The sequence below is a fragment of the Oncorhynchus gorbuscha genome, linkage group LG11 (genome assembly GCF_021184085.1).
Source record: "Oncorhynchus gorbuscha isolate QuinsamMale2020 ecotype Even-year linkage group LG11, OgorEven_v1.0, whole genome shotgun sequence".
NCBI lineage: Eukaryota > Metazoa > Chordata > Actinopteri > Salmoniformes > Salmonidae > Oncorhynchus > Oncorhynchus gorbuscha.
In genome coordinates this window covers 2,028,556-2,054,021 of record NC_060183.1, presented here as the reverse complement: position 1 = coordinate 2,054,021, position 25,466 = coordinate 2,028,556, and the positions used below count along the sequence as shown (strand labels likewise).

Genomic DNA, 25,466 nt, shown 5'->3' with positions numbered 1-25,466 from the left:
AATAATCTACTTTACTGATGATAGAGAGGTCTCAACACTGACAATAATCTACTTTACTGATGATAGAGAGGTCTCAACACTGACAATAATCTACTTTACTGATGATAGAGGTCTCAACACTGACAATAATCTACTTTACTGATGATAGAGGTCTCAACACTGACAATAATCTACTTTACTGATGATAGAGAGGTCTCAACACTGACAATAATCTACTTTACTGATGATGGAGAGGTCTCAACACGGACAATAATCTACTTTACTGATGATAGAGGTCTCAACACTGACAATAATCTACTTTACTGATGATGGAGAGGTCTCAACACGGACAATAATCTACTTTACTGATGATAGAGGTCTCAACACTGACAATAATCTACTTTACTGATGATAAAGGTCTCAACACTGACAATAATCTACTTTACTGATGATAGAGAGGTCTCAACACGGACAATAATCTACTTTACTGATGATAGAGAGGTCTCAACACTGACAATAATCTACTTTACTGATGATAGAGGTCTCTTAGGTCTGTTATAGTGTTGTAGTGTTTAAGTGTAATAGTGTTATAGTGTAGTAGTGTAGTAGTGTAGTAGTGTTGTAGTGTTGTAGTGTTGTAGTGTTGTAGTGTTGTAGTGTTGCAGTGCTGTAGTGTTGTAGTGTAATAGTGTTATAGTGCTATGGTGTTATAGTGCTATAGTGCTAGTAGCTGTGTTCCCTCACTATGCCAGTGTAGTGCAGCATACAAGTTCCAAATGGTGCCCTAATCCCTATATAGTGCACTACTTTGACACCCTAATCCCTATATAGTGCACTACTGTTGATCAGGGACTGCGTAGTGTAATTTCATACCAAGATGCTGTCTGTTACACTCCCCTGCTTATATGCTCTCTGAACAGTAGTGGGGTACTATATACAATTGAAGTAGGAAGTTTACATACACTTAGGTTGGAGTCATTAAAAGTCGTTTTTCAACCACTCCACACATTTCTTGTTAACAAACTATAGTTTTGGCAAGTCGGTTCGGACATCTTTGTGCATGACACAAGTCATTTTTCCAACAATTGTTTACAGACAGATTATTTCACTTATAATTCACTGTATAACAATTCCAGTGGGTCAGAGTAAATTGACTGTGCCTTTAAACAGCTTGGAAAATGCCAGATAATGATGTTGTTGATAATGATGTTCTGATAGGCTAATTGACATAATTTGAGTCAATTGGAGGTGTACCTGTGGATGTATTTCAAGGCCTACCTTCAAACTCAGTGCCTCTTTGCTTGACATCATGGGAAAATCAAAAGAAATCAGCCAAGACCTCAGGAAACAAACTGTAGACCTCCACAAGTCTGGTTCATCCTTGGGAGCAATTTCCAAATGCCTGAAGGTACCACGTTCATCTGTACAAACAATAGTACGCAACTATAAACACCATGGGACCACGCAGCCGTCATACCGCTCAGAAAGGAGACGCGTTCTGTCTCCTAGAGATTAACGTACTTTGGTGCGAAAAGTGCAAATCAATCCCATAACAACAGTAAAGGACCTTGTGAAGATGCTGAAGGAAACAGGTAGACAAGTATCTATATCCACAGTAAAACGAGTCCTATATCGACATAACCTGAAATGCCGCTCACCAAGGAAGATGCCACGGCTCCAAAACCACCATAAAAAAGCCAGACTATGGTTTGCAACTGCACATGGGGACAAAGATCGTACATTTTGGAGAAATGTCCTCTGGTCTGATGAAACGAAAATAGAACTGTTTGGCCATAATGACCATCGTTATGTTTGGAGGAAAGGGGGAGGCTTGCAAGCCAAAGAACACCATCCCAACCGTGAAGCACGGGGGTGGCAGCATCATGTTGTGGGGGTGCTTTGCTGCAGGAGGGACTGGTGCACTTCACAAAATAGATGGCATCATAAGGTAGGAAAATTATGTGGATATTTCGAAGCAACATCTCAAGACATCAGTCAGGAAGTTAAAGCTTGGTCACAAATGGGTCTTCCAAATGGACAATGACCCCAAGCATTCTTCCAAAGTTGTGTCAAAATGGCTTAAGGACAACGAAGTCAAGGTATTGGACAGGCCATCACAAAGCTCTGACCTCAATCCTATAGAAAATGTGTGGACAGATCTGAAAGAGTGTGTGAAAAAGGAGGCCTACAAACCCGACTCAGTTACACCAGCTCTGTCAGGAGGCCTACAAACCCGCCCCAGTTACACCAGCTCTGTCAGGAGGCCTACAAACCTGACTCAGTTACACCAGCTCTGTCAGGAGTAATGGGCCAAAATTCACCCAACTTATCGTGGGAAGCTTGTGGAAGGCTACCCAAAATCTTTGACCCGAATTAAACAATTTAAAGGCAATTTCTTCCAAATACTAATTGAGTGTATGTAAACTTCTGACCCACTGGGAATGTGATGAAAGAAATTAAAAGCTGAAATAAATCATTCTCTCTACTATTATTCTGACATTTCACATTCTTAAAATAAAGTGGTGATCTTAACTGACCTAAGACAGGAAATTGTTACTAGGATTAAATGTCAGGAATTGTGAAAAACTGAGTTAAAACTTCCGACTTCAACTGTATAGAGGATATGATGTCATATGGTCACTGGACAGTGGTAGTGTACTATATATAGGAGATATGATGTCATATGGTCACTGGACAGTGGTAGCGTACTATATATAGGGGATATGATGTCATATGGTCACTGGACAGTGGTAGTGTACTGTATATAGGGGATATGATGTCATATGGTCACTGGACAGTGGTAGCGTACTATATATAGGGGATATGATGTCATATGGTCACTGGACAGTGGTAGTGTACTATATATAGGGGATATGATGTCATATGATCCACAGCCAGAGATATGGAGGTAGCTGATCTCACCAGGGCAGGGTACCATGCTGTTGTCTTGGTCTTCCTGTCTGCAGTAGAGGCAGGGCCCACCTCAACACACACCACCTTCCCATACAGGTCTTCGTTCTGTCTCCCGTCACTGTCCTCCTCTTCACTGGACGATGAAGAGGACTCTTCCTCCTGACTGGTAGAAGGAAGGAGAACATACCAATTTACAACAATGAATAGACAATAGTTTAAATTTAACACACACACAGTGAGACCAAACGGTATTGGGCACCCAACTAAGAAGAGCTTTAACTATGTTTAAACTCTGTTACTCTAATACACACCATAGTGATCAGACATCTCCCTTCTAGCTCCCCTCTGGTTATAAAGAGAGAGAGAGAGAGAGAGAGAGAGAGAGAGAGAGAGAGAGAGAGAGAGAGAGAGAGAGAGAGAGAGAGAGAGAGAGAGAGAGAGAGAGAGAGAGAGAGAGAGAGAGAGAGAGAGAGAGAGAGAGAGAGGAGCCAAGCAGCTGATCAGCAGTACTCGGATTGATCAGCTGATCAGCGGTACTCGGGGTGATCAGCGGTACTCGGGGTGATCAGCAGTACCCGGGGTGATCAGCGGTACTCGGGGTGATCAGCAGTACCCGGGGTGATCAGCGGTACCCGGGGTGATCAGCGGTACTCGGATTGATCAGCTGATCAGCAGTACCCGGGGTGATCAGCGGTACTCGGATTGATCAGCTGATCAGCGGTACTCGGGGTGATCAGCGGTACTCTGGGTGATCAGCGGTACTCGGGGTGATCAGCGGTACTCGGATTGATCAGCTGATCAGCAGTACTCGGGGTGATCAGCGGTACTCGGGGTGATCAGCGGTACTCGGATTGATCAGCTGATCAGCGGTACTCGGGGTGATCAGCGGTACTCGGATTGATCAGCTGATCAGCAGTACCCGGGGTGATCAGCGGTACTCGGATTGATCAGCAGTACCCGGGGTGATCAGCAGTACTCTGGGTGATCAGCGGTACTCGGATTGATCAGCTGATCAGCAGTACCCGGGGTGATCAGCGGTACTCGGGGTGATCAGCGGTACACGGATTGATCAGCTGATCAGCGGTACTCGGGGTGATCAGCGGTACTCGGGGTGATCAGCAGTACCCGGGGTGATCAGCGGTACTCGGATTGATCAGCTGATCAGCAGTACTCGGGGTGATCAGCGGTACTCGGATTGATCAGCTGATCAGCAGTACTCGGGGTGATCAGCGGTACTCGGATTGATCAGCTGATCAGCAGTACTCGGGGTGATCAGCGGTACTCGGATTGATCAGCTGATCAGCAGTACTCGGGGTGATCAGCGGTACTCGGGGTGATCAGCTGATCAGCGGTACTCGGGGTGATCAGCGGTACTCGGGGTGATCAGCTGATCAGTGTTACTAGGGCCGCATTTCAAACTCAAAGTAGACAGCCCTCGGCCCTAAACCCTCAGCCCTTGATCTGTGTTTTACATAGTCACATCCGAGTGTACCTTAAATGTCCCTTGCCCAAGCGAAGGAGACTGATGATCGGAGAGGCAACATTCTTGGTGGAGCTTAAAAACAACCAACCTAAAGCTACTAATATACCTCCTAAGCTAACGTATCTAGCTAGCACTCCTGTCAGGTAGCTAGATACAGTATTAATGTACCTAGTAAGCTAACGTATCTAGCTAGCACTCCTGTCAGGTAGCTAGATACAGTATTAATGTACCTAGTAAGCTAACGTATCTAGCTAGCACTCCTGTCAGGTAGCTAGATACAGTATTAATGTACCTAGTAAGCTAACGTATCTAGCTAGCACTCCTGTCAGGTAGCTAGATACAGTATTAATGTACCTAGTAAGCTAACGTATCTAGCTAGCACTCCTGTCAGGTAACTAGATACAGTATTAATGTACCTAGTAAGCTAACGTATCTAGCTATAGCACTCCTGTCAGGTAGCTAGATACAGTATTAATGTACCTAGTAAGCTAACGTATCTAGCTAGCACTCCTGTCAGGTAGCTAGATACAGTATTAATGTACCTAGTAAGCTAACGTATCTAGCTAGCACTCCTGTCAGGTAGCTAGATACAGTATTAATATACCTCCTAAGCTAACGTATCTAGCTAGCACTCCTGTCAGGTAGCTAGATACAGTATTAATATACCTCCTAAGCTAACGTATCTAGCTAGCACTCCTGTCAGGTAGCTAGATACAGTATTAATGTACCTAGTAAGCTAACGTATCTAGCTAGCACTCCTGTCAGGTAGCTAGATACAGTATTAATGTACCTAGTAAGCTAACGTATCTAGCTAGCACTCCTGTCAGGTAGCTAGATACAGTATTAATGTACCTAGTAAGCTAACGTATCTAGCTAGCACTCCTGTCAGGTAGCTAGATACAGTATTAATGTACCTAGTAAGCTAACGTATCTAGCTAGCACTCCTGTCAGGTAGCTAGATACAGTATTAATGTACCTAGTAAGCTAACGTATCTAGCTAGCACTCCTGTCAGGTAGCTAGATACAGTATTAATGTACCTAGTAAGCTAACGTATCTAGCTAGCACTCCTGTCAGGTAGCTAGCTACAGTATTAATGTACCTACTAAGCTAACGTATCTAGCTAGCACTCCTGTCAGGTAGCTAGATATAGTATTAATGTACCTAGTAAGCTAACGTATCTAGCTAGCACTCCTGTCAGGTAGCTAGATACAGTATTAATGTACCTAGTAAGCTAACGTATCTAGCTAGCACTCCTGTCAGGTAGCTAGATACAGTATTAATGTACCTAGTAAGCTAACGTATCTAGCTAGCACTCCTGTCAGGTAGCTAGCTGCAGTTACCCATAGCTGGCTAGCTAGTTTTATGGTTTGGTAATTTATTCCAATTGCAAAAAATATGTTTATGAATCTAGCAACATTTATTTTATAAGTTCCTCACTCCGAGACTAAGCCAATTTGCCAATGCTAAAATCTATGTATATATATTTTTAGCAAGCTAGCTTCACTCTTTTCTGACATATCCGAAGATGCAGCCTTTTCAATTAACACGTAGCTTCCACCAGACATGTGACCACATTGAATTGTGGGTCACATCAACCCTGCAAGTGACCAAAGTTGTTCACTCACTCCCTCGAGCTAAATTGAGGGCCGAGGGGGCAACGTTTGTGAATTGGACCTCCACTTAAGATGGCAAACAAACTGCATCCGGTAACGACGGGGATTCCCCCGAGGGGAAAGTGGCTTCCGTGAGGGCTGAGGGGGTGAAAATAACATGTTTGGACTGCAGCCTAGGAGTGAGCAGCTTACTGCTTAGAAAACAGAAACTACAATGATTTTTCTGTCTGTTGGAATGGAATAGCATTTTATATCATAACTAGCTGAATAGATGAGACCATGAGGTTTGTATTTATATTTTTTATGGATCCCCATTAGTTCCTGCCAAGGCAGCAGCTACTCTTCCTGGGGTTTATTATGGAACCCCATTAGTTCCTGCCAAGGCAGCAGCTACTCTTCCTGGGGTTTATTGTGGATCCCCATTAGTTCCTGCCAAGGCAGCAGCTACTCTTCCTGGGGTTTATTATGGATCCCCATTAGTTCCTGCCAAGGCAGCAGCTACTCTTCCTGGGGTTTATTATGGATCCCCATTAGTTCCTGCCAAGGCAGCAGCTACTCTTCCTGGGGTTTATTATGGATCCCCATTAGTTCCTGCCAAGGCAGCAACTACTCTTCCTGGGGTTTATTATGGATCCCCATTAGTTCCTGCCAAGGCAGCAGCTGCTCTTCCTGGGGTTTATTATGGATCCCCATTAGTTCCTGTCAAGGCAGCAGCTACTCTTCCTGGGGTTTATTATGGATCTCCATTAGTTCTTGCCAAGGCAGCAGCTACTCTTCCTGGTGTTTATTATGGATCCCCATTAGTTCCTGCCAAGGCAGCAGCTACTCTTCCTGGGGTTTATTATGGATCCACATTAGTTCCTGCCAAGGCAGCAGCTACTCTTCCTGGGGTTTATTATGGATCCCCATTAGTTCCTGCCAAGGCAGCTACTCTTCCTGGGGTTTATTATGGATCCCCATTAGTTCCTGCCAAGGCAGCAGCTACTCCTCCTGGGGTTTATTATGGATCCCCATTAGTTCCTGCCAAGGAAGCAGCTACTCTTCCTGGGGTTTATTATGGATCCCCATTAGTTCCTGCCAAGGCAGCAGCTACTCTTCCTGGGGTTTATTATGGATCCCCATTAGTTCCTGCCAAGGCAGCAGCTACTCTTCCTGGGGTTTATTATGGATCCCCATTAGTTCCTGCCAAGGCAGCAACTACTCTTCCTGTGGTTTATTATGGATCTCCATTAGTTCTTGCCAAGGCAGCAGCTACTCTTCCTGGGGTTTATTATGGATCCCCATTAGTTCCTGCCAAGGCAGCAGCTACTCTTCCTGGGGTTTATTATGGATCCCCATTAGTTCCTGCCAAGGCAGCAGCTACTCTTCCTGGGGTTTATTATGGATCCACATTAGTTCCTGCCAAGGCAGCAGCTACTCTTCCTGGGGTCCAGTAACATTTTTAAAAAAACATTACAATACATTCCGGGGTGGCAGGTAGCCTAGTGGTTAGAGCGTTGGACTAGTAACCAAAAGGTTGCAAGTTCAACAAGGTACAAATCTGTCGTTCTGCCCCTGAACAGGCAGTTAACCCACTGTTCCTAGACCAGTTAACCCACTGTTCCTAGACCAGTTAACCCACTGTTCCTAGGCCAGTTAACCCACTGTTCCTAGACCAGTTAACCCACTGTTCCTAGACCAGTTAACCCACTGTTCCTAGGCCAGTTAACCCACTGTTCCTAGACCAGTTAACCCACTGTTCCTAGGCCAGTTAACCCACTGTTCCTAGGCCAGTTAACCCACTGTTCCTAGGCCAGTTAACCCACTGTTCCTAGGCCAGTTAACCCACTGTTCCTAGACCAGTTAACCCACTGTTCCTAGACCAGTTAACCCACTGTTCCTAGGCCAGTTAACCCACTGTTCCTAGACCAGTTAACCCACTGTTCCTAGGCCAGTTAACCCACTGTTCCTAAGCCAGTTAACCCACTGTTCCTAGACCAGTTAACCCACTGTTCCTAGACCAGTTAACCCACTGTTCCTAGACCAGTTAACCCACTGTTCCTAGACCAGTTAACCCACTGTTCCTAGGCCAGTTAACCACTGTTCCTAGACCAGTTAACCCACTGTTCCTAGACCAGTTAACCCACTGTTCCTAGACCAGTTAACCCACTGTTCCTAGACCAGTTAACCCACTGTTCCTAGACCAGTTAACCCACTGTTCCTAGACCAGTTAACCCACTGTTCCTAGACCAGTTAACCCACTGTTCCTAGGCCAGTTAACCCACTGTTCCTAGACCAGTTAACCCACTGTTCCTAGACCAGTTAACCCACTGTTCCTAGACCAGTTAACCCACTGTTCCTAGACCAGTTAACCCACTGTTCCTAGACCAGTTAACCCACTGTTCCTAGACCAGTTAACCCACTGTTCCTAGACCAGTTAACCCACTGTTCCTAGACCAGTTAACCCACTGTTCCTAGGCCAGTTAACCACTGTTCCTAGACCAGTTAACCCACTGTTCCTAGACCAGTTAACCCACTGTTCCTAGACCAGTTAACCCACTGTTCCTAGACCAGTTAACCACTGTTCCTAGACCAGTTAACCCACTGTTCCTAGACCAGTTAACCCACTGTTCCTAGACCAGTTAACCCACTGTTCCTAGACCAGTTAACCCACTGTTCCTAGACCAGTTAACCACTGTTCCTAGACCAGTTAACCCACTGTTCCTAGGCCGTCATTGAAAATAAGAATTTGTTCTTAACTGACTTACCTAGTCAAATAAAGGTTTTAGAAAATGTGTGCTGTGTGCCCTCAGGCCTCTACTACACCACAACCACATATCTACAGTACTAAATCCATGTGTATGTTATCGTGTGTTTGTATGCATGTTTGTGTCTCTTCACAGTCCCTGCTGTTCCATAAGGTGTATTTCTATCTGTTTTTAAATCTGATTCTACTGCTGCATCAGTTACTTGATGTGGAATAGAGTTCCATGTAGTACTGTGGAATAGAGTTCCATGTAGTACTGTGGAATAGAGTTCCATGTAGTACTGTGGAATAGAGTTCCATGTAGTACTGTGGAATAGAGTTCCATGTAGTACTGTGCACCTTCCATAGTCTGTTCTGGACTTGGGGACTGTGAAGAGACATCTTGTAGTGGAACCCTGTTCCCTACATAGTGCACTAATGTTGACCAGGACCCAATGCAGAGAGACAGGATCAGGGTATATGGACACCTATTCCATGTGCAGGCCTCTCATTTCATTATCAAAGTGTTATTTTAGCCTAGCACCGAGATGCTAATGGATCAAGGGATTCTAAAACACCCACTGTAATACTCAGAGGAAAATGACTACATCGGTTGTACTGTGCAGAGACGTGACGGAGGAGTCCCCTCTTCTTCACTCTCACCTCACCAGCAACAGAGTAGCCCTGTTGCTACTTAAAGTTCAGTCCCCAGTGGAGTCAACAGCCCAGTCCCCAGCCCAGGGTGGAGTCAACAGCCCAGTCCCCAGCCCAGGGTGGAGTCAACAGCCCAGTCCCCAGTCCAGGGTGGAGTCAACAGCCCATTCCCCAGCCCAGGGTGGAGTCAACAGCCTAGTCCCCAGTCCAGGGTGGAATCAACAGCCCAGTCCCCAGCCCAGGGTGGAGTCAACAGCCCAGTCCCCAGCCCAGGGTGGAGTCAACAGCCCAGTCCCCAGCCCAGGGTGGAGTCAACAGCCCAGTCCCCAGTCCAGGGTGGAGTCAACAGCCCCGTCCCCAGTCCAGGGTGGAGTCAACAGCCCAGTCCCCAGCCCAGGGTGGAGTCAACAGCGAGTCCCCAGTCCAGGGTGGAGTCAACAACCCAGTCCCCAGCCCAGGGTGGAGTCAACAGCCTAGTCCCCAGCCCAGGGTGGAGTCAACAGCCCTGTCCCCAGCCCAGGGTGGAGTCAACAGCCCTGTCCCCAGCCCAGGGTGGAGTCAACAGCCCAGTCCCCAGCCCAGGGTGGAGTCAACAGCCAAGTCCCCAGCCCAGGGTGGAGTCAACAGTTTACAGAGGGAGATACTCACACTGGATTGGACCTGCGTCCCCGGTTCCCCTTCTTGCCGATGACAGGAGTGCCGAAGTGCTCAGGGTTGGTGAGAGGGAGGCGATCTAGTGTCTGGAACAGAGACCAACAGCAAACAGCAGGTTAGAGCTGGAGGACAGGTTAGAGAGAGTTGGGGGACAGGTTAGAGAGAGCTAGGGGACAGGTTAGAGAGAGCTGGGGGACAGGTTAGAGAGAGCTGGGGGACAGGTTAGAGAGAGCTAGGGGACAGGTTAGAGAGAGCTGGGGGACAGGTTAGAGAGAGCTGGGGGACAGGTTAGAGAGAGCTAGGGGACAGGCTAGAGAGAGCTGGGGGACAGGTTAGAGAGAGCTGGAGGACAGGTTAGAGAGAGCTGGGGGACAGGTTAGAGAGAGCTGGGGGACAGGTTAGAGCTAAGAGGACAGGTTAGAGAGAGCTGGGAGACAGGTTAGAGAGAGCTGGAGGACAGGTTAGAGAGAGCTGGGGGGACAGGTTAGAGAGAGCTGGGGGACAGGTTAGAGAGAGCTGGGGGACAGGCTAGAGAGAGCTGGGGGACAGGTTAGAGCTAGGAGAACAGGTTAGAGAGAGCTGGAGGACAGGTTAGAGCTGGGGGACAGGTTAGAGAGAGCTGGAGGACAGGTTAGAGAGAGCTAGGGGACAGGTTAGAGAGAGCTGGAGGACAGGTTAGAGAGAGCTGGAGGACAGGTTAGAGAGAGCTGGGGGACAGGTTAGAGGGAGCTGGAGGACAGGTTAGAGAGAGCTGGGGGACAGGTTAGAGAGAGCTGGAGGACAGGTTAGAGAGAGCTGGGGGACAGGTTAGAGCTAGGAGGACAGGTTAGAGAGAGCTGGAGGACAGGTTAGAGCTGGGGGACAGGTTAGAGAGAGCTGGAGGACAGGTTAGAGCTGGAGGACAGGTTAGAGCTGGGGGACAGGTTAGAGCTGGAGGACAGGTTAGAGCTGGGGGACAGGTTAGAGCTGGGGGACAGGTTACCACAACTAAACCAGAGGGGGAATCATGACTGTTAAAACACTAACAGTAAACCATATGTACAGTTGTCGTCATAAGTTGACATACACCTCAGCCAAATACATTTTAACTCAGTATTATTTTATTATTTTAACTTAGTATTTAAAGCTATATGACATCATATCTCCTATATGACATCATATCCTCTATACAGTTGAAGTCATAAGTTTACATACGCCTCATCCAAATACATTTTAACTCAGTTTTTCACAATTCCTGACATTTAATCTTAATAAAAATTCCCTTTCTTAGGTCAGTTAAGATCACCACTTTATTTTAAGAATGTGAAATGTCAGAATAATAGTAGAGAGAATGATTTATTTCAGCTTTTATTTCTTTCATCACATTCCCAGTGGGTCAGAAGTTTACATACAATCAATTAGGCAGCATTGCCTTTAAATTGTTTAACTTGGGTCAAACGTTTCAGGTAGCCTTCCACAAGCTTCCCACAATAAATTGGGTGAATTTTGGCCCATTCCTCCTGACAGAGCTGGTGGAAATGAGTCAGGTTTGTAGGCCTCCTTGCTTGCACACGCTTTTTCAGTTCTGGCCACACATTTTCTATAGGATTGAGGTCAGGACTTTGTGATGGCCACTCCAATACCTCGACTTTGTTGTCCTTATGCCATTTTGCCACAACTTTGGAAGTATGCTTGGGGTCATTGTCCATTTGGAAGACCCATTTGTGACCAAGCTTTAACTTCGTGACTGATGTCTTGAGTTGCTTCAATATATCCACGTACTTTTCCGCCCTCATGCAGCCATCTATTTTGTGAAGTGCACCAGTCCCTCCTGCAGCAAAGCACCCCCACAACATGATGCTGCCACCCCCGTGCTTCACGGTTGGGATGGTGTTTTGGAGCAGTGGCTTCTTCCTTGGTGAGCGACATTTCAGGTTATGTCGATATAGACCTATAGACCTATATCCATCCTGCCCTGCCTATCTAAGGTCTTCGAAAGCCAAGTCAACAAACAGGTCACTGACCATCTCGAATCCCACCGTACCTTCTCCGCTGTGCAATCTGGTTTCCGAGCCGGTCACGGGTGCACCTCAGCCACACTCAAGGTACTAAACGATATCATAACCGCCATCGATAAAAGACAGTACTGTGCAGCCGTCTTCATCGACCTCGCCAAGGCTTTCGACTCTGTCAATCACCATATTCTTATCGGCAGACTCTACAGCCTCGGTTTTTCGGATGACTGCCTTGCCTGGTTCACCAATTACTTTGCAGACAGAGTTCAGTGTGTCAAATCGGAGGGCATGCTGTCCGGTCCTCTGGCAGTCTCTATGGGGGTGCCACAGGGTTCAATTCTCGGGCCGACTCTTTTCTCTGTGTATATCAATGATGTTGCTCTTGCTGCGGGCGATTCCCTGATCCACCTCTACGCAGACGACACCATTCTATATACTTTCGGCCCGTCATTGGACACTGTGCTATCTAACCTCCAAACGAGCTTCAATGCCATACAGCACTCCTTCCGTGGCCTCCAACTGCTCTTAAATGCGAGTAAAACCAAATGCATGCTTTTCAACCGATCGCTGCCTGCACCCGCATGCCCGAATAGCATCACCACCCTGGATGGTTCCGACCTTGAATATGTGGACATCTATAAGTACCTAGGTGTCTGGCTAGACTGCAAACTCTCCTTCCAGACCCACATCAAACATCTCCAATCGAAAATCAAATCAAGAGTCGGCTTTCTATTCCGCAACAAAGCCTCCTTCACTCACGCTGCCAAGCTTACCCTAGTTAAACTGACTATCCTACCGATCCTCGACTTCGGCGATGTCATCTACAAAATGGCTTCCAACACTCTACTCAGCAAACTGGATGCAGTCTATCACAGTGCCATCCGTTTTGTCACTAAAGCACCTTATACCACCCACCACTGCGACTTGTATGCTCTAGTCGGCTGGCCCTCACTACATATTCGTCGCCAGACCCACTGGCTCCAGGTCATCTACAAGTCCATGCTAGGTAAAGCTCCGCCTTATCTCAGTTCACTGGTCACGATGGCAACACCCATCCGTAGCACGCGCTCCAGCAGGTGTATCTCACTGATCATCCCTAAAGCCAACACATCATTTGGCCGCCTTTCGTTCCAGTACTCTGCTGCCTGTGACTGGAACGAATTGCAAAATCGCTGAAGTTGGAGACTTTTATCTCCCTCACCAACTTCAAACATCAGCTATCCGAGCAGCTAACCGATCGCTGCAGCTGTACATAGTCTATAGGAAAATAGCCCACCCATTTTCACCTACCTCATTCCCATACTGTTTTTTATACTGTTTTTATTTATTTATTTTTCTGCTCTTTTGCACACCAATATCTCTACCTGTACATGACCATCTGATCATTTATCACTCCAGTGTTAATCTGCAAAACTGTATTATTCGCCTACCTCCTCATGCCTTTTACACACATTGTATATAGACTGCCCATTTTTTTTCTACTGTGTTATTGACTTGTTAATTGTTTATTCCATGTGTAACTCTGTGTTGTCTGTTCACACTGCTATGCTTTTATCTTGGCCAGGTCGCAGTTGCAAATGAGAACTTGTTCTCAACTAGCCTACCTGGTTAAATAAAGGTGAAATAAAAAAATAAAATAAAAAATATAGGACTCGTTTTACTGTGGATATAGATACTTGTCTACCTGTTTCCTCCAGCATCTTCACAAGGTACTTTGCTGTTGTTCTGGGATTGATTTGCACTTTTCACACCAAAGTACGTTAATCTCTAGGAGACAGAACGCGTCTCCTTCCTGAGCGGTATGACGGCTGCCTGGTCCTATGGAATTTATACTTGTGTACTATTGTTTGGACAGATGAACGTGGTACCTTCAGGCGTTTGGAAATTGCTCCCAAGGATGAACCAGACTTGTGGAGGTCTACAATTTTATTCTGAGGTCTTGGCTGATTTCTTTTGATTTTCCATGATGTCAAGCAAAGAGGCACTGAGTTTGAAGGTAGGCCTTGAAATACATCCACAGGTACACCTCCAATTGACTCAAATTATGTCAATAAGCCTATCAAAAGCTTCTAAAGCCATGAAATAATTTTCTGAAATTGTCCAAGCTGTTTAAAAGCACAGTCAACTTAGTGTATGTAAACTTCTGACCCACTGGAATTGTGATACAGTGAATTATAAATGAAATAATCTGTCTGTAAACAATTGTTGGAAAAACTACTTGTGTCATGCACAAAGTAGATGTCCTAACTGACTTTCCAAAACTATAGTTTGTTAACAAGAGATTTGTGGAGTGGTTGTAAAACGAGTTTTAATGACTCCAACCTAAGTGTATGTAAACTAGTTTTAATGACTCCAACCTAAGTGGATGTAAACTAGTTTTAATGACTCCAACCTAAGTGGATGTAAACTAGTTTTAATGACTCCAACCTAAGTGGATGTAAACTAGTTTTAATGACTCCAACCTAAGTGGATGTAAACTAGTTATAATGACTCCAACCTAAGTGTATGTAAACTAGTTATAATGACTCCAACCTAAGTGGATGTAAACTAGTTTTAATGACTCCAACCTAAGTGGATGTAAACTAGTTATAATGACTCCAACCTAAGTGGATGTAAACTAGTTTTAATGACTCCAACCTAAGTGTATGTAAACTAGTTTTAATGACTCCAACCTAAGTGGATGTAAACTAGTTTTAATGACTCCAACCTAAGTGGATGTAAACTAGTTTTAATGACTCCAACCTAAGTGGATGTAAACTAGTTTTAATGACTCCAACCTACGTGTATGTAAACTAGTTTTAATGACTCCAACCTAAGTGGATGTAAACTAGTTTTAATGACTCCAACCTAAGTGGATGTAAACTAGTTTTAATGACTCCAACCTAAGTGGATGTAAACTAGTTTTAATGACTCCAACCTAAGTGGATGTAAACTAGTTTTAATGACTCCAACCTAAGTGGATGTAAACTAGTTTTAATGACTCCAACCTAAGTGGATGTAAACTAGTTTTAATGACTCCAACCTAAGTGGATGTAAACTAGTTTTAATGACTCCAACCTAAGTGGATGTAAACTAGTTTTAATGACTCCAACCTAAGTGGATGTAAACAAGTTTTAATGACTCCAACCTAAGTGGATGTAAACTAGTTTTAATGACTCCAACCTAAGTGGATGTAAACTAGTTTTAATGACTCCAACCTAAGTGGATGTAAACTAGTTTTAATGACTCCAACCTAAGTGGATGTAAACTAGTTTTAATGACTCCAACCTAAGTGGATGTAAACTAGTTTTAATGACTCCAACCTAAGTGGATGTAAACTAGTTTTAATGACTCCAACCTAAGTGGATGTAAACTAGTTTTAATGACTCCAACCTAAGTGGATGTAAACTAGTTTTAATGACTCCAACCTAAGTGGATGTAAACTAGTTTTAATGACTCCAACCTAAGTGGATGTAAACTAGTTTTAATGACTCCAACAAGTGGATGTAAACTAGTTTTAATGACTCCAACCTAAGTGGATGTAAACTAGTTTTAATGACTCCAACCTAAGTGGATGTAAACTAGTTTTAATGACTCCAACCTAAGTGGATGTAAACTAGTTTTAATGACTCCAACCTAAGTGGATGTAAACAAGTTTTAATGACTCCAACCTAAGTGTATGTAAACTAGTTTTAATGACTCCAACCTAAGTGGATGTAAACTAGTTTTAATGACTCCAACCTAAGTGGATGTAAACTAGTTTTAATGACTCAACCTAAGTGGATGTAAACTAGTTTTAATGACTCCAACCTAAGTGGATGTAAACTAGTTTTAATGACTCCAACCTAAGTGGATGTAAACTAGTTTTAATGACTCCAACCTAAGTGGATGTAAACTAGTTTTAATGACTCCAACCTAAGTGGATGTAAACTAGTTTTAATGACTCCAACCTAAGTGGATGTAAACTAGTTTTAATGACTCCAACCTAAGTGGATGTAAACTAGTTTTAATGACTCCAACCTAAGTGGATGTAAACTAGTTTTAATGACTCCAACCTAAGTGGATGTAAACTAGTTTTAATGACTCCAACCTAAGTGGATGTAAACTAGTTTTAATGACTCCAACCTAAGTGGATGTAAACTAGTTTTAATGACTCCAACCTAAGTGGATGTAAACTAGTTTTAATGACTCCAACCTAAGTGGATGTAAACTAGTTTTAATGACTCCAACCTAAGTGGATGTAAACTAGTTTTAATGACTCCAACCTAAGTGGATGTAAACTAGTTTTAATGACTCCAACCTAAGTGGATGTAAACTAGTTTTAATGACTCCAACCTAAGTGGATGTAAACTAGTTTTAATGACTCCAACCTAAGTGGATGTAAACTAGTTTTAATGACTCCAACCTAAGTGGATGTAAACTAGTTTTAATGACTCCAACCTAAGTGGATGTAAACTAGTTTTAATGACTCCAACCTAAGTGGATGTAAACTAGTTTTAATGACTCCAACCTAAGTGGATGTAAACTAGTTTTAATGACTCCAACCTAAGTGGATGTAAACTAGTTTTAATGACTCCAACCTAAGTGGATGTAAACTAGTTTTAATGACTCCAACCTAAGTGGATGTAAACTAGTTTTAATGACTCCAACCTAAGTGGATGTAAACTAGTTTTAATGACTCCAACCTAAGTGGATGTAAACTAGTTTTAATGACTCCAACCTAAGTGGATGTAAACTAGTTTTAATGACTCCAACCTAAGTGGATGTAAACTAGTTTTAATGACTCCAACCTAAGTGGATGTAAACTAGTTTTAATGACTCCAACCTAAGTGGATGTAAACTAGTTTTAATGACTCCAACCTAAGTGGATGTAAACTAGTTTTAATGACTCCAACCTAAGTGGATGTAAACTAGTTTTAATGACTCCAACCTAAGTGGATGTAAACTAGTTTTAATGACTCCAACCTAAGTGGATGTAAACTAGTTTTAATGACTCCAACCTAAGTGGATGTAAACTAGTTTTAATGACTCCAACCTAAGTGGATGTAAACTAGTTTTAATGACTCCAACCTAAGTGGATGTAAACTAGTTTTAATGACTCCAACCTAAGTGGATGTAAACTAGTTTTAATGACTCCAACCTAAGTGGATGTAAACTAGTTTTAATGACTCCAACCTAAGTGGATGTAAACTAGTTTTAATGACTCCAACTTAAGTGGATGTAAACTAGTTTTAATGACTCCAACCTAAGTGTCTGTAAACTAGTTTTAATGACTCCAACCTAAGTGGATGTAAACTAGTTTTAATGACTCCAACCTAAGTGGATGTAAACTAGTTTTAATGAGGAAAGAACAAAAAGGAAGTGATTTTCTACAGCACCATGTTGATGAGGCTACTGACATTCAGCAGAGTGGCTGAAAACATTCTCTGCTGCATTTAAAAAACAAAACAACTTAAGCTTCACTTTGATTATTAATGAATAAACAGCCTTGGTACAAAATCAGCAAGTGAAGAGGGAGATCACATGTGTCTGTTGGCTAAAAGATTGAAAAAGAGCAGGAAGTGACTGAGGGAAGAGCTGTTTCCCAGATAAAATGTCAGCGTATGTTCCAGATGGCCCCCTATTCCCTACTTGGTGCACTACTCTTGACTAGAGCTCTATGGGGAATAGGGGGTCGTTTGGAACACAGCCGAGGACTGTAGTAAAACTGAAGTAAAGATCAACAGAGACTTGCCTCGCTCTCTGCAAAGTGACGTGCTCCCTTCAGGCAGAGAGAGGAACGCCTCAGTGTCTTCTCGTCACCATCATCAAACACTGGAGAGAGGGAGAGAGAGAAAAGAGCAGTTAGGCAGAATAAAGACCATGGCATATACTCTACACACGCAGGAATGCGGATTCCCAAACGGGACCCTATTCCTGTTATAGTGCACTACTTGTCATGAGGTCCCATATTGGGAATAGGACACTTTTGGACACAGTCTCAAAAGGAGAACTATCGGCTACCGAGGATAGCTGAGCTGCAAGTGCAACTTCAGACGCAATCATTAGGCAAAGGTACTTTAAGTGTAGGAAAGGATGAAACAGTGTCTGTGCCTCCAGTAAGTACAGGTAGTAGTATAAATCCCCTGGCACGGTCCCCGCAGCCGGACAACTTTCTCACGGTTTCTGGAAGGAAACGCTGTAGGAATGCTCAACCGGTGTCGCTCATTCAGCCGACAGAAACTTTCAACCGGTTTTCCCCATTAAGCAGCGAGTCGGAGTCAGAAGCCGAGTCTTCTCTGGTCTCTACTCCTCCCGTTACGGGGTCTGAGACGCCGAAGCTTCCCACCATTAGCTATGACTAATTGAAAACCCTAGTCATTGGCGACTCCATTAACCGCAGTATTAGACTTAAAACGAATCATCCAGCGATCATACACTGTTTACCAGGGGGCAGGGCTACTGACGTTAAGGCTAATTTGAAGATGGTGCTGGCTAAAGCTAAAACTGGCGAGTGTAGAGAGTATAGAGATATTGTTATCCACGTCGGCACCAACAGTCAGAGGTCACCAAGCGCAACATAGCCTCAGCGTGTAAATCAGCTAGAAAGATGTGTCGGCATCGAGTAATTGTCTCTGGCCCACTCCTAGTTAATTTTTTTATTTTACCTTTATTTTAACCGGCCAGTCAGTTAAGAACAAATTCTTATTTTCAATGACGGCCTAGGAACAGTGGGTTAACTGCCTGTTCAGGGGCAGAACGACAGATTTTGTACCTTGTCAGTTCGGGGGTTTGAACTTGCACTAAGCTGGCAGGCTGGCTAACTGTTTTCTGCCCCTCCCAAATATAGTATATATAGTGATATATCCATCCTAGCTGTTAGCTGTTAGCCAGCCTGCCAGCTTAGTGGAGTCTGCCACTAGCACAGCCTGTAGTCAGCTCAGCTATCCCCATGGAGACCGTGTCTGTGCCTCGATCTAGGTTGGGCAAAACTAAACATGGCGGTGTTCGCCTTAGCAACCTCACTAGGATAAAGACCTCCTCCATTTCCTGTCGTTATTGAAAGAGATTGCGATACCTCACATAGGAAACTACTTAATGTTACATCCTTCACTTCCAAGGCAGTCATAGTCAATGAACTAATCACTGATCATAACCTTGATGTGATTGGCCTGACTGAAACATGGCTGACGGTGTTAAATGACGCCTCTCCTCCTGGTTACATTAGTGACCATATCAAGGTTCAGGCAGAACAGTTGAAACTGGAGCAGCAGCACGACCAGGTGGACTCCTGTCTCATCTGGAGTCCTGTGTGAATTTAAGTACGCTCCCTCTAATTCTCTCGTTCACTCTCTCTCCCTCCCCTAGGACCATGCTTCAGGACTACCTGGCCTGATGACTCCTCCCCAGTCCACCTGGCTGCTCTCTCTCTCTCCCCTCCCTCCCCTAGGACCATGCTTCAGGACTACCTGGCCTGATGACTCCTCCCCAGTCCACCTGGCTGCTCTCTCTCTCTCCCCCTCCCTCCCCTAGGACCATGCTTCAGGACTACCTGGCCTGATGACTCCTCCCCAGTCCACCTGGCTGCTCTCTCTCTCTCTCCCCCTCCCTCCCCTAGGACCATGCTTCAGGACTACCTGGCCTGATGACTCCTCCCCAGTCCACCTGGCTGCTCTCTCTCTCCCCTCCCTCCCCTAGGACCATGCTTCAGGACTACCTGGCCTGATGACTCCTCCCCAGTCCACCTGGCTGCTCTCTCTCTCCCCCCTCCCTCCCCTAGGACCATGCTTCAGGACTACCTGGCCTGATGACTCCTCCCCAGTCCACCTGGCTGCTCTCTCTCTCTCCCCTCCCTCCCCTAGGACCATGCTTCAGGACTACCTGGCCTGATGACTCCTCCCAGTCCACCTGGCTGCTCTCTCTCTCTCCCCCCCCCCTAGGACCATGCTTCAGGACTACCTGGCCTGATGACTCCTCCCCAGTCCACCTGGCTGCTCTCTCTCTCCCCCTCCCTCCCCTAGGACCATGCTTCAGGACTACCTGGCCTGATGACTCCTCCCCAGTCCACCTGGCTGCTCTCTCTCTCTCCCCCTCCCTCCCCTAGGACCATGCTTCAGGACTACCTGGCCTGATGACTCCTCCCCAGTCCACCTGGCTGCTCTCTCTCTCTCCCCCTCCCTCCCCTAGGACCATGCTTCAGGACTACCTGGCCTGATGACTCCTCCCCAGTCCACCTGGCTGCTCTCTCTCTCTCCCCCTCCCTCCCCTAGGACCATGCTTCAGGACTACCTGGCCTGATGACTCCTCCCCAGTCCACCTGGCCGCTCTCTCTCTCCCCCTCCCTCCCCTAGGACCATGCTTCAGGACTACCTGGCCTGATGACTCCTCCCCAGTCCACCTGGCTGCTCTCTCTCTCTCCCCCTCCCTCCCCTAGGACCATGCTTCAGGACTACCTGGCCTGATGACTCCTCCCCAGTCCACCTGGCTGCTCTCTCTCTCTCCCCCCCCCCCTAGGACCATGCTTCAGGACTACCTGGCCTGATGACTCCTCCCCAGTCCACCTGGCTGCTCTCTCTCTCTCCCCCTCCCTCCCCTAGGACCATGCTTCAGGACTACCTGGCCTGATGACTCCTCCCCAGTCCACCTGGCTGCTCTCTCTCTCCCCCTCCCTCCCCTAGGACCATGCTTCAGGACTACCTGGCCTGATGACTCCTCCCCAGTCCACCTGGCTGCTCTCTCTCTCTCCCCCTCCCTCCCCTAGGACCATGCTTCAGGACTACCTGGCCTGATGACTCCTCCCCAGTCCACCTGGCTGCTCTCTCTCTCTCCCCTCCCTCCCCTAGGACCATGCTTCAGGACTACCTGGCCTGATGACTCCTCCCCAGTCCACCTGGCTGCTCTCTCTCTCTCCCCCTCCCTCCCCTAGGACCATGCTTCAGGACTACCTGGCCTGATGACTCCTCCCCAGTCCACCTGGCTGCTCTCTCTCTCCCCCCCTCCCCTAGGACCATGCTTCAGGACTACCTGGCCTGATGACTCCTCCCCAGTCCACCTGGCTGCTCTCTCTCTCTCCCCCTCCCTCCCCTAGGACCATGCTTCAGGACTACCTGGCCTGATGACTCCTCCCCAGTCCACCTGGCTGCTCTCTCTCTCTCCCCCTCCCTCCCCTAGGACCATGCTTCAGGACTACCTGGCCTGATGACTCCTCCCCAGTCCACCTGGCCGCTCTCTCTCTCTCCCCCTCCCTCCCCTAGGACCATGCTTCAGGACTACCTGGCCTGATGACTCCTCCCCAGTCCACCTGGCCGTGTATACATATATAACATTCTATTGTTGCAAGAATTGTGAATAATAATGTAAATAGAAAACTTCTAAGTTGTGAATCTGGCGTCATTTTGCGTGTCAATTCATAAGCCATGTGCCATGGAATCGGTAAAACCGAAAAACTTTTCCAGACTATTTTGCAATCTGTATAGCACAGCGGTCAGTTTTTTGGTCCTTAAATGAAATAGGTTTGATTTATCACACTTTTCTTTAACCATTGATGTTCTGTAATACAGGGCCGACAGACCTCATTTTGTTCTGTAATACAGGGCCGACAGACCTCATTTTGTTCTGTAATACAGGGCCGACAGACCTCATTTTGTTCTGTAATACAGGGCCGACAGACCTCATTTTGTTCTGTAATACAGGGCCGACAGACCTCATTTTGTTCTGTAATACAGGGCCGACAGACCTCATTTTGTTCTTTAAGACAGGGCCGACAGACAAGTTTCTTACTTCTCCCCCCTTCCACTTGCCTCTTCCATTTTTGTGGTAACGCTTCAATTAGTTGGTTGTAATGTTGGGTAGAGCAGACATTTCCATATATTTCTGTTAGCTGCATGTGTGACATAACTCCACCAGTCCTATTTATGATGTCATTCACTAAAATTATACCTTTTTTTATATATATACAGTGCCTTGCGAAAGTATTCGGCCCCCTTGAACTTTGCGACCTTTTGCCACATTTCAGGCTTCAAACATAAAGATATAAAACTGTATTTTTTGTGAAGAATCAACAACAAGTGGGACACAATCATGAAGTGGAACGACATTTATTGGATATTTCAAACTTTTTTTTTCACGGTGGGTTCTGTGAGTAAGACATTTAAGCATGTTAACCCTCGCAAGGCTACCAGACGGCATCCCTAGCCGCGTCCTCAGACCATGCTCAGACCAGCTGGATGGAGTGTTTACGGACATATTTAATCACTCCCTATCCCAGTCTGCTGTTACCACATGCTTCAAGATGTCCACCATTGTTCCTGTTCCCAAGAAAGGAAAGGTAACTGAACTAAATGACTATTGTCCCGTAGTACTCACTTCTGTCATCGTATCAGCTCTACCTTACCTGACACCCTAGACCCACTTCAACTTCCCTACAGATCCACAGATGATCCAATCACCATTGCACTGCCCTATCCCATCCGGACAAGAGTATTCCGATGTAAAGATGCTGTTCATTGACTATAGCTCAGCCTTCAACACCATAGTACCCTCCAAGCTCATCATTAAGCTCTGGGACCTGGGTCTGAACTCCGCCCTGTACAACTGGGTCCTCAACACTGGGGCCCCACAAGGGTACTTACTCAGCCCCCTCCTGTTCTCCCTGTTCTCCCATGACTGCGTGGCCACGCATGCCTCCAACTCAATCATCAAGTTTGCAGACGACACAACAGTTGTAGACCTGATTACCAACAATGACGAGACAGCCTACAGAGAGGGGGTGATGCCCTGGGAGTGTAGTGCCAGGAAAATAACCTCTCACTCAACGTCAACAAAACAAAGGAGATGATTGAGGACTTCAGGAAACAGGGAGCACCACCCTATCCACATCTACGGGACAGTAGTGGAGTTTTAAGTTCCTCAGCGTACACATCACTGACAACCTGAAATGGTCCACCCACACAGACAGCGTGGTGAAGAAGAAACAACAGTGTCTCTTCAACCTCAGGAACCTGATGAAATTTGGCTTGTCGCCTAAGACCCTCACAAAGCTTTACAGATGCACAATTGAGAGCGTCCTGTCAGGCTATATCACCGCCTGGTACGGCAACTGCACCGCCCGCAACCGCAGGACTCAACAGAGGGTGGTGCGGTCTGCCCAATGCATCACCAGGGGCACAGGAAGGCCAAAAAGATCATCAAGGACCCGAGCCACGGCCTGTTCACCCCAATATCATCCAGAAGTCTAGATCAATACAGGTGCATCAAAGCTGGGCCAGAGAGACTGAAAAACAGCTTCTATCTCAAGACCATCAGACTGTGAAATAGCCACCACTGGCCGGCTAACACCTGATTACTCAACCCTGCACCTTAGAGGCTGCTGCCTGATATAGAGCACATTCAGGAAGTATTCAGACCCTTCAACTTTTTCCACATTTTGTTATGTTACAGCCTGATTCTAAAATGGATTACATTATTTTTTCCCTCATCAATCTACATACAATACTCCATAATGACAAAGTGAAAACAGGTTTTTAGACATTTTTGCATATTTACATAGGTATGCAGACCCTTCGCTATGAGACTCAAAATGTAGCTCTGGTGCATCCTGTTTCCATTGATCACCCTTGAGATGTTTCTACAACTTGGAGTCCACCTGTGGTACACTCAATTGATTGGACATGATTTGGAAAGGCACACACCTGTCTATATAAAGTCCCACAGTTGACAGTGCATGTCAGAGCAAAAACCAAGCCATGAGGTCAAAAACCTTGTCTGTAGAGCTCCGAGACGGGTTTGTATCGAGGCACAGATCTGGGGAAGGGTACCAAAAACCGTCTGCAGCGTTGAATGTCCCCAAGAACACAGTGGCCTCCATCATTCTTAAAAATGGAAGAAGTTTGAAACCACCAAGACTCTTCCTAGAGCTGTCCGCCCGGCCAAGAACCAGATGGTCACTCTGACAGAGCTCCAGAGTTCCTTCCGTCCAGAAGGACAAATGTTTTTGCAGCACTCCAATAATCAGACTTTTATGTGGCCAGACGGAAGCCACTTCTCAGTCAAATGCACAGCTTGGAGTTTGCAAAAAGGCACCTGAAAGGACTCAGACCATGATAAACAAGATTCTCTGGTCTGATGAAACCAAGATTGAACTTCCATCACGTCTGGAGGAAACCTGGCACCATTCCTAAGGTGAAGCATGGTGGTGGTGGCAGCATCATGCTGTGATGATGTTTTTCAGCGGCAGGGGCTGGGAGAACAGTCAGGATCGAGGGAAAGATGAATGGAGCAAATTACAGAGAGATCCTTGATGAAAACCTGCTCCAGAGCGTTCAGGACCTCAGACTGAGAGAATGCCAAGCTTGTGCAAAGCTGTAGTCAAGTCAAAGGGTGGCTACTTTGAAGAATCTCAAATATAAAATATATTTTGATTTGTTTCACACTTTTTTGGTTACTACATGATTCCATATGTTATTTCATAGTTTTGATGTCCTCACTATAATTCTACGTTGTAGAAAACAGTAAGATTTTTTTTTAAACCTGGAATGAGTAGTTGTGTCCAAACTTTTGACTGGTACTGTTCATTATTCTTGGCGTCTATTTACCACCACGAACCGATGCACTAAGACTCAACCAGCTGTATAAAGACAAGAACAAACAAGAAGAAGCGGTGCTCCTAGTGGCCGGGGACTTTATTGCAGGGAAACTTAAATCCATGTTACCTCATTTCTACCAGCATGTCACATGTGCAACCAGAGGGAAAACAACTCTAGACCAGCTTTACTCCCCAAACAGAGACGCATAAAGCTCTCCCTCCCTTCGGCAAATCTGACCATAATGCTATCTTCCTGATTCCTGCTTACAGGCAAAAACGAAAGCAAACACTACAGGACTGTTTTGCACAGAAAATGTTCCGGGATTCATCCAATGGCATTGAGGAGTACACCACAGCAGTCACTGGCTTCATCAATAAGTGCATCGTCAACAACTGTGTGATAATGCTCTCCGTAGCCGATGTGAGCAAGACCTTTAAACAGGTCAGCATTCACAAGGCCGCGGGGCCAGACGGATTACCAGGACGTGTACTCAAGAGTGTCCTCGCTGACATTTTCAACCTCTCCCTGACGCAGTCTGTAAGACCTATGTGTTTCAAACAGACCACCATAGTCCCTGTGCCCAAGGAAGTGAAGGTAACCTGCCTAAATGACTACCACCCCATAGCACTCACGTCTGTAGCCATAAAGTGTTTTGAAAGGCTGGTCATGACTCAAATTAACACCATCATCCCGGAAACCCTAGACCCACTCCAACTCGCATACCGCCCCAACAGATCCACAGATGATACAATCTCAATCATACCTTGTACCAACAGGTCTACCTTACACCTGTTGTATTCAGCATTTCACTGTGAGGTCTACTACACCTGTTGTATTCAGCATTTCACTGTGAGGTCTACTACACCTGTTGTATTCAGCATTTCACTGTGAGGTGTACCTTACACCTG

General features: G+C 45.8%; 1 protein-coding gene across 1 annotated transcript in view; it reads right to left on the bottom strand.

The window, feature by feature from the left end:
* The window catches only part of arid4b (AT-rich interaction domain 4B), a 232,979-nt gene that overhangs the window by 123,607 nt on the left and 83,906 nt on the right, over positions 1-25,466 (bottom strand). The window contains exons 6-8 of the mRNA XM_046290716.1: positions 17,730-17,809; positions 10,017-10,108; positions 2,902-3,055 (exon numbers count right to left, since the gene is read on the bottom strand). Of these exons, the coding sequence (XP_046146672.1) occupies positions 2,902-3,055; positions 10,017-10,108; positions 17,730-17,809 (326 nt within the window). The remainder of the gene's footprint in view (positions 1-2,901; positions 3,056-10,016; positions 10,109-17,729; positions 17,810-25,466) is intronic.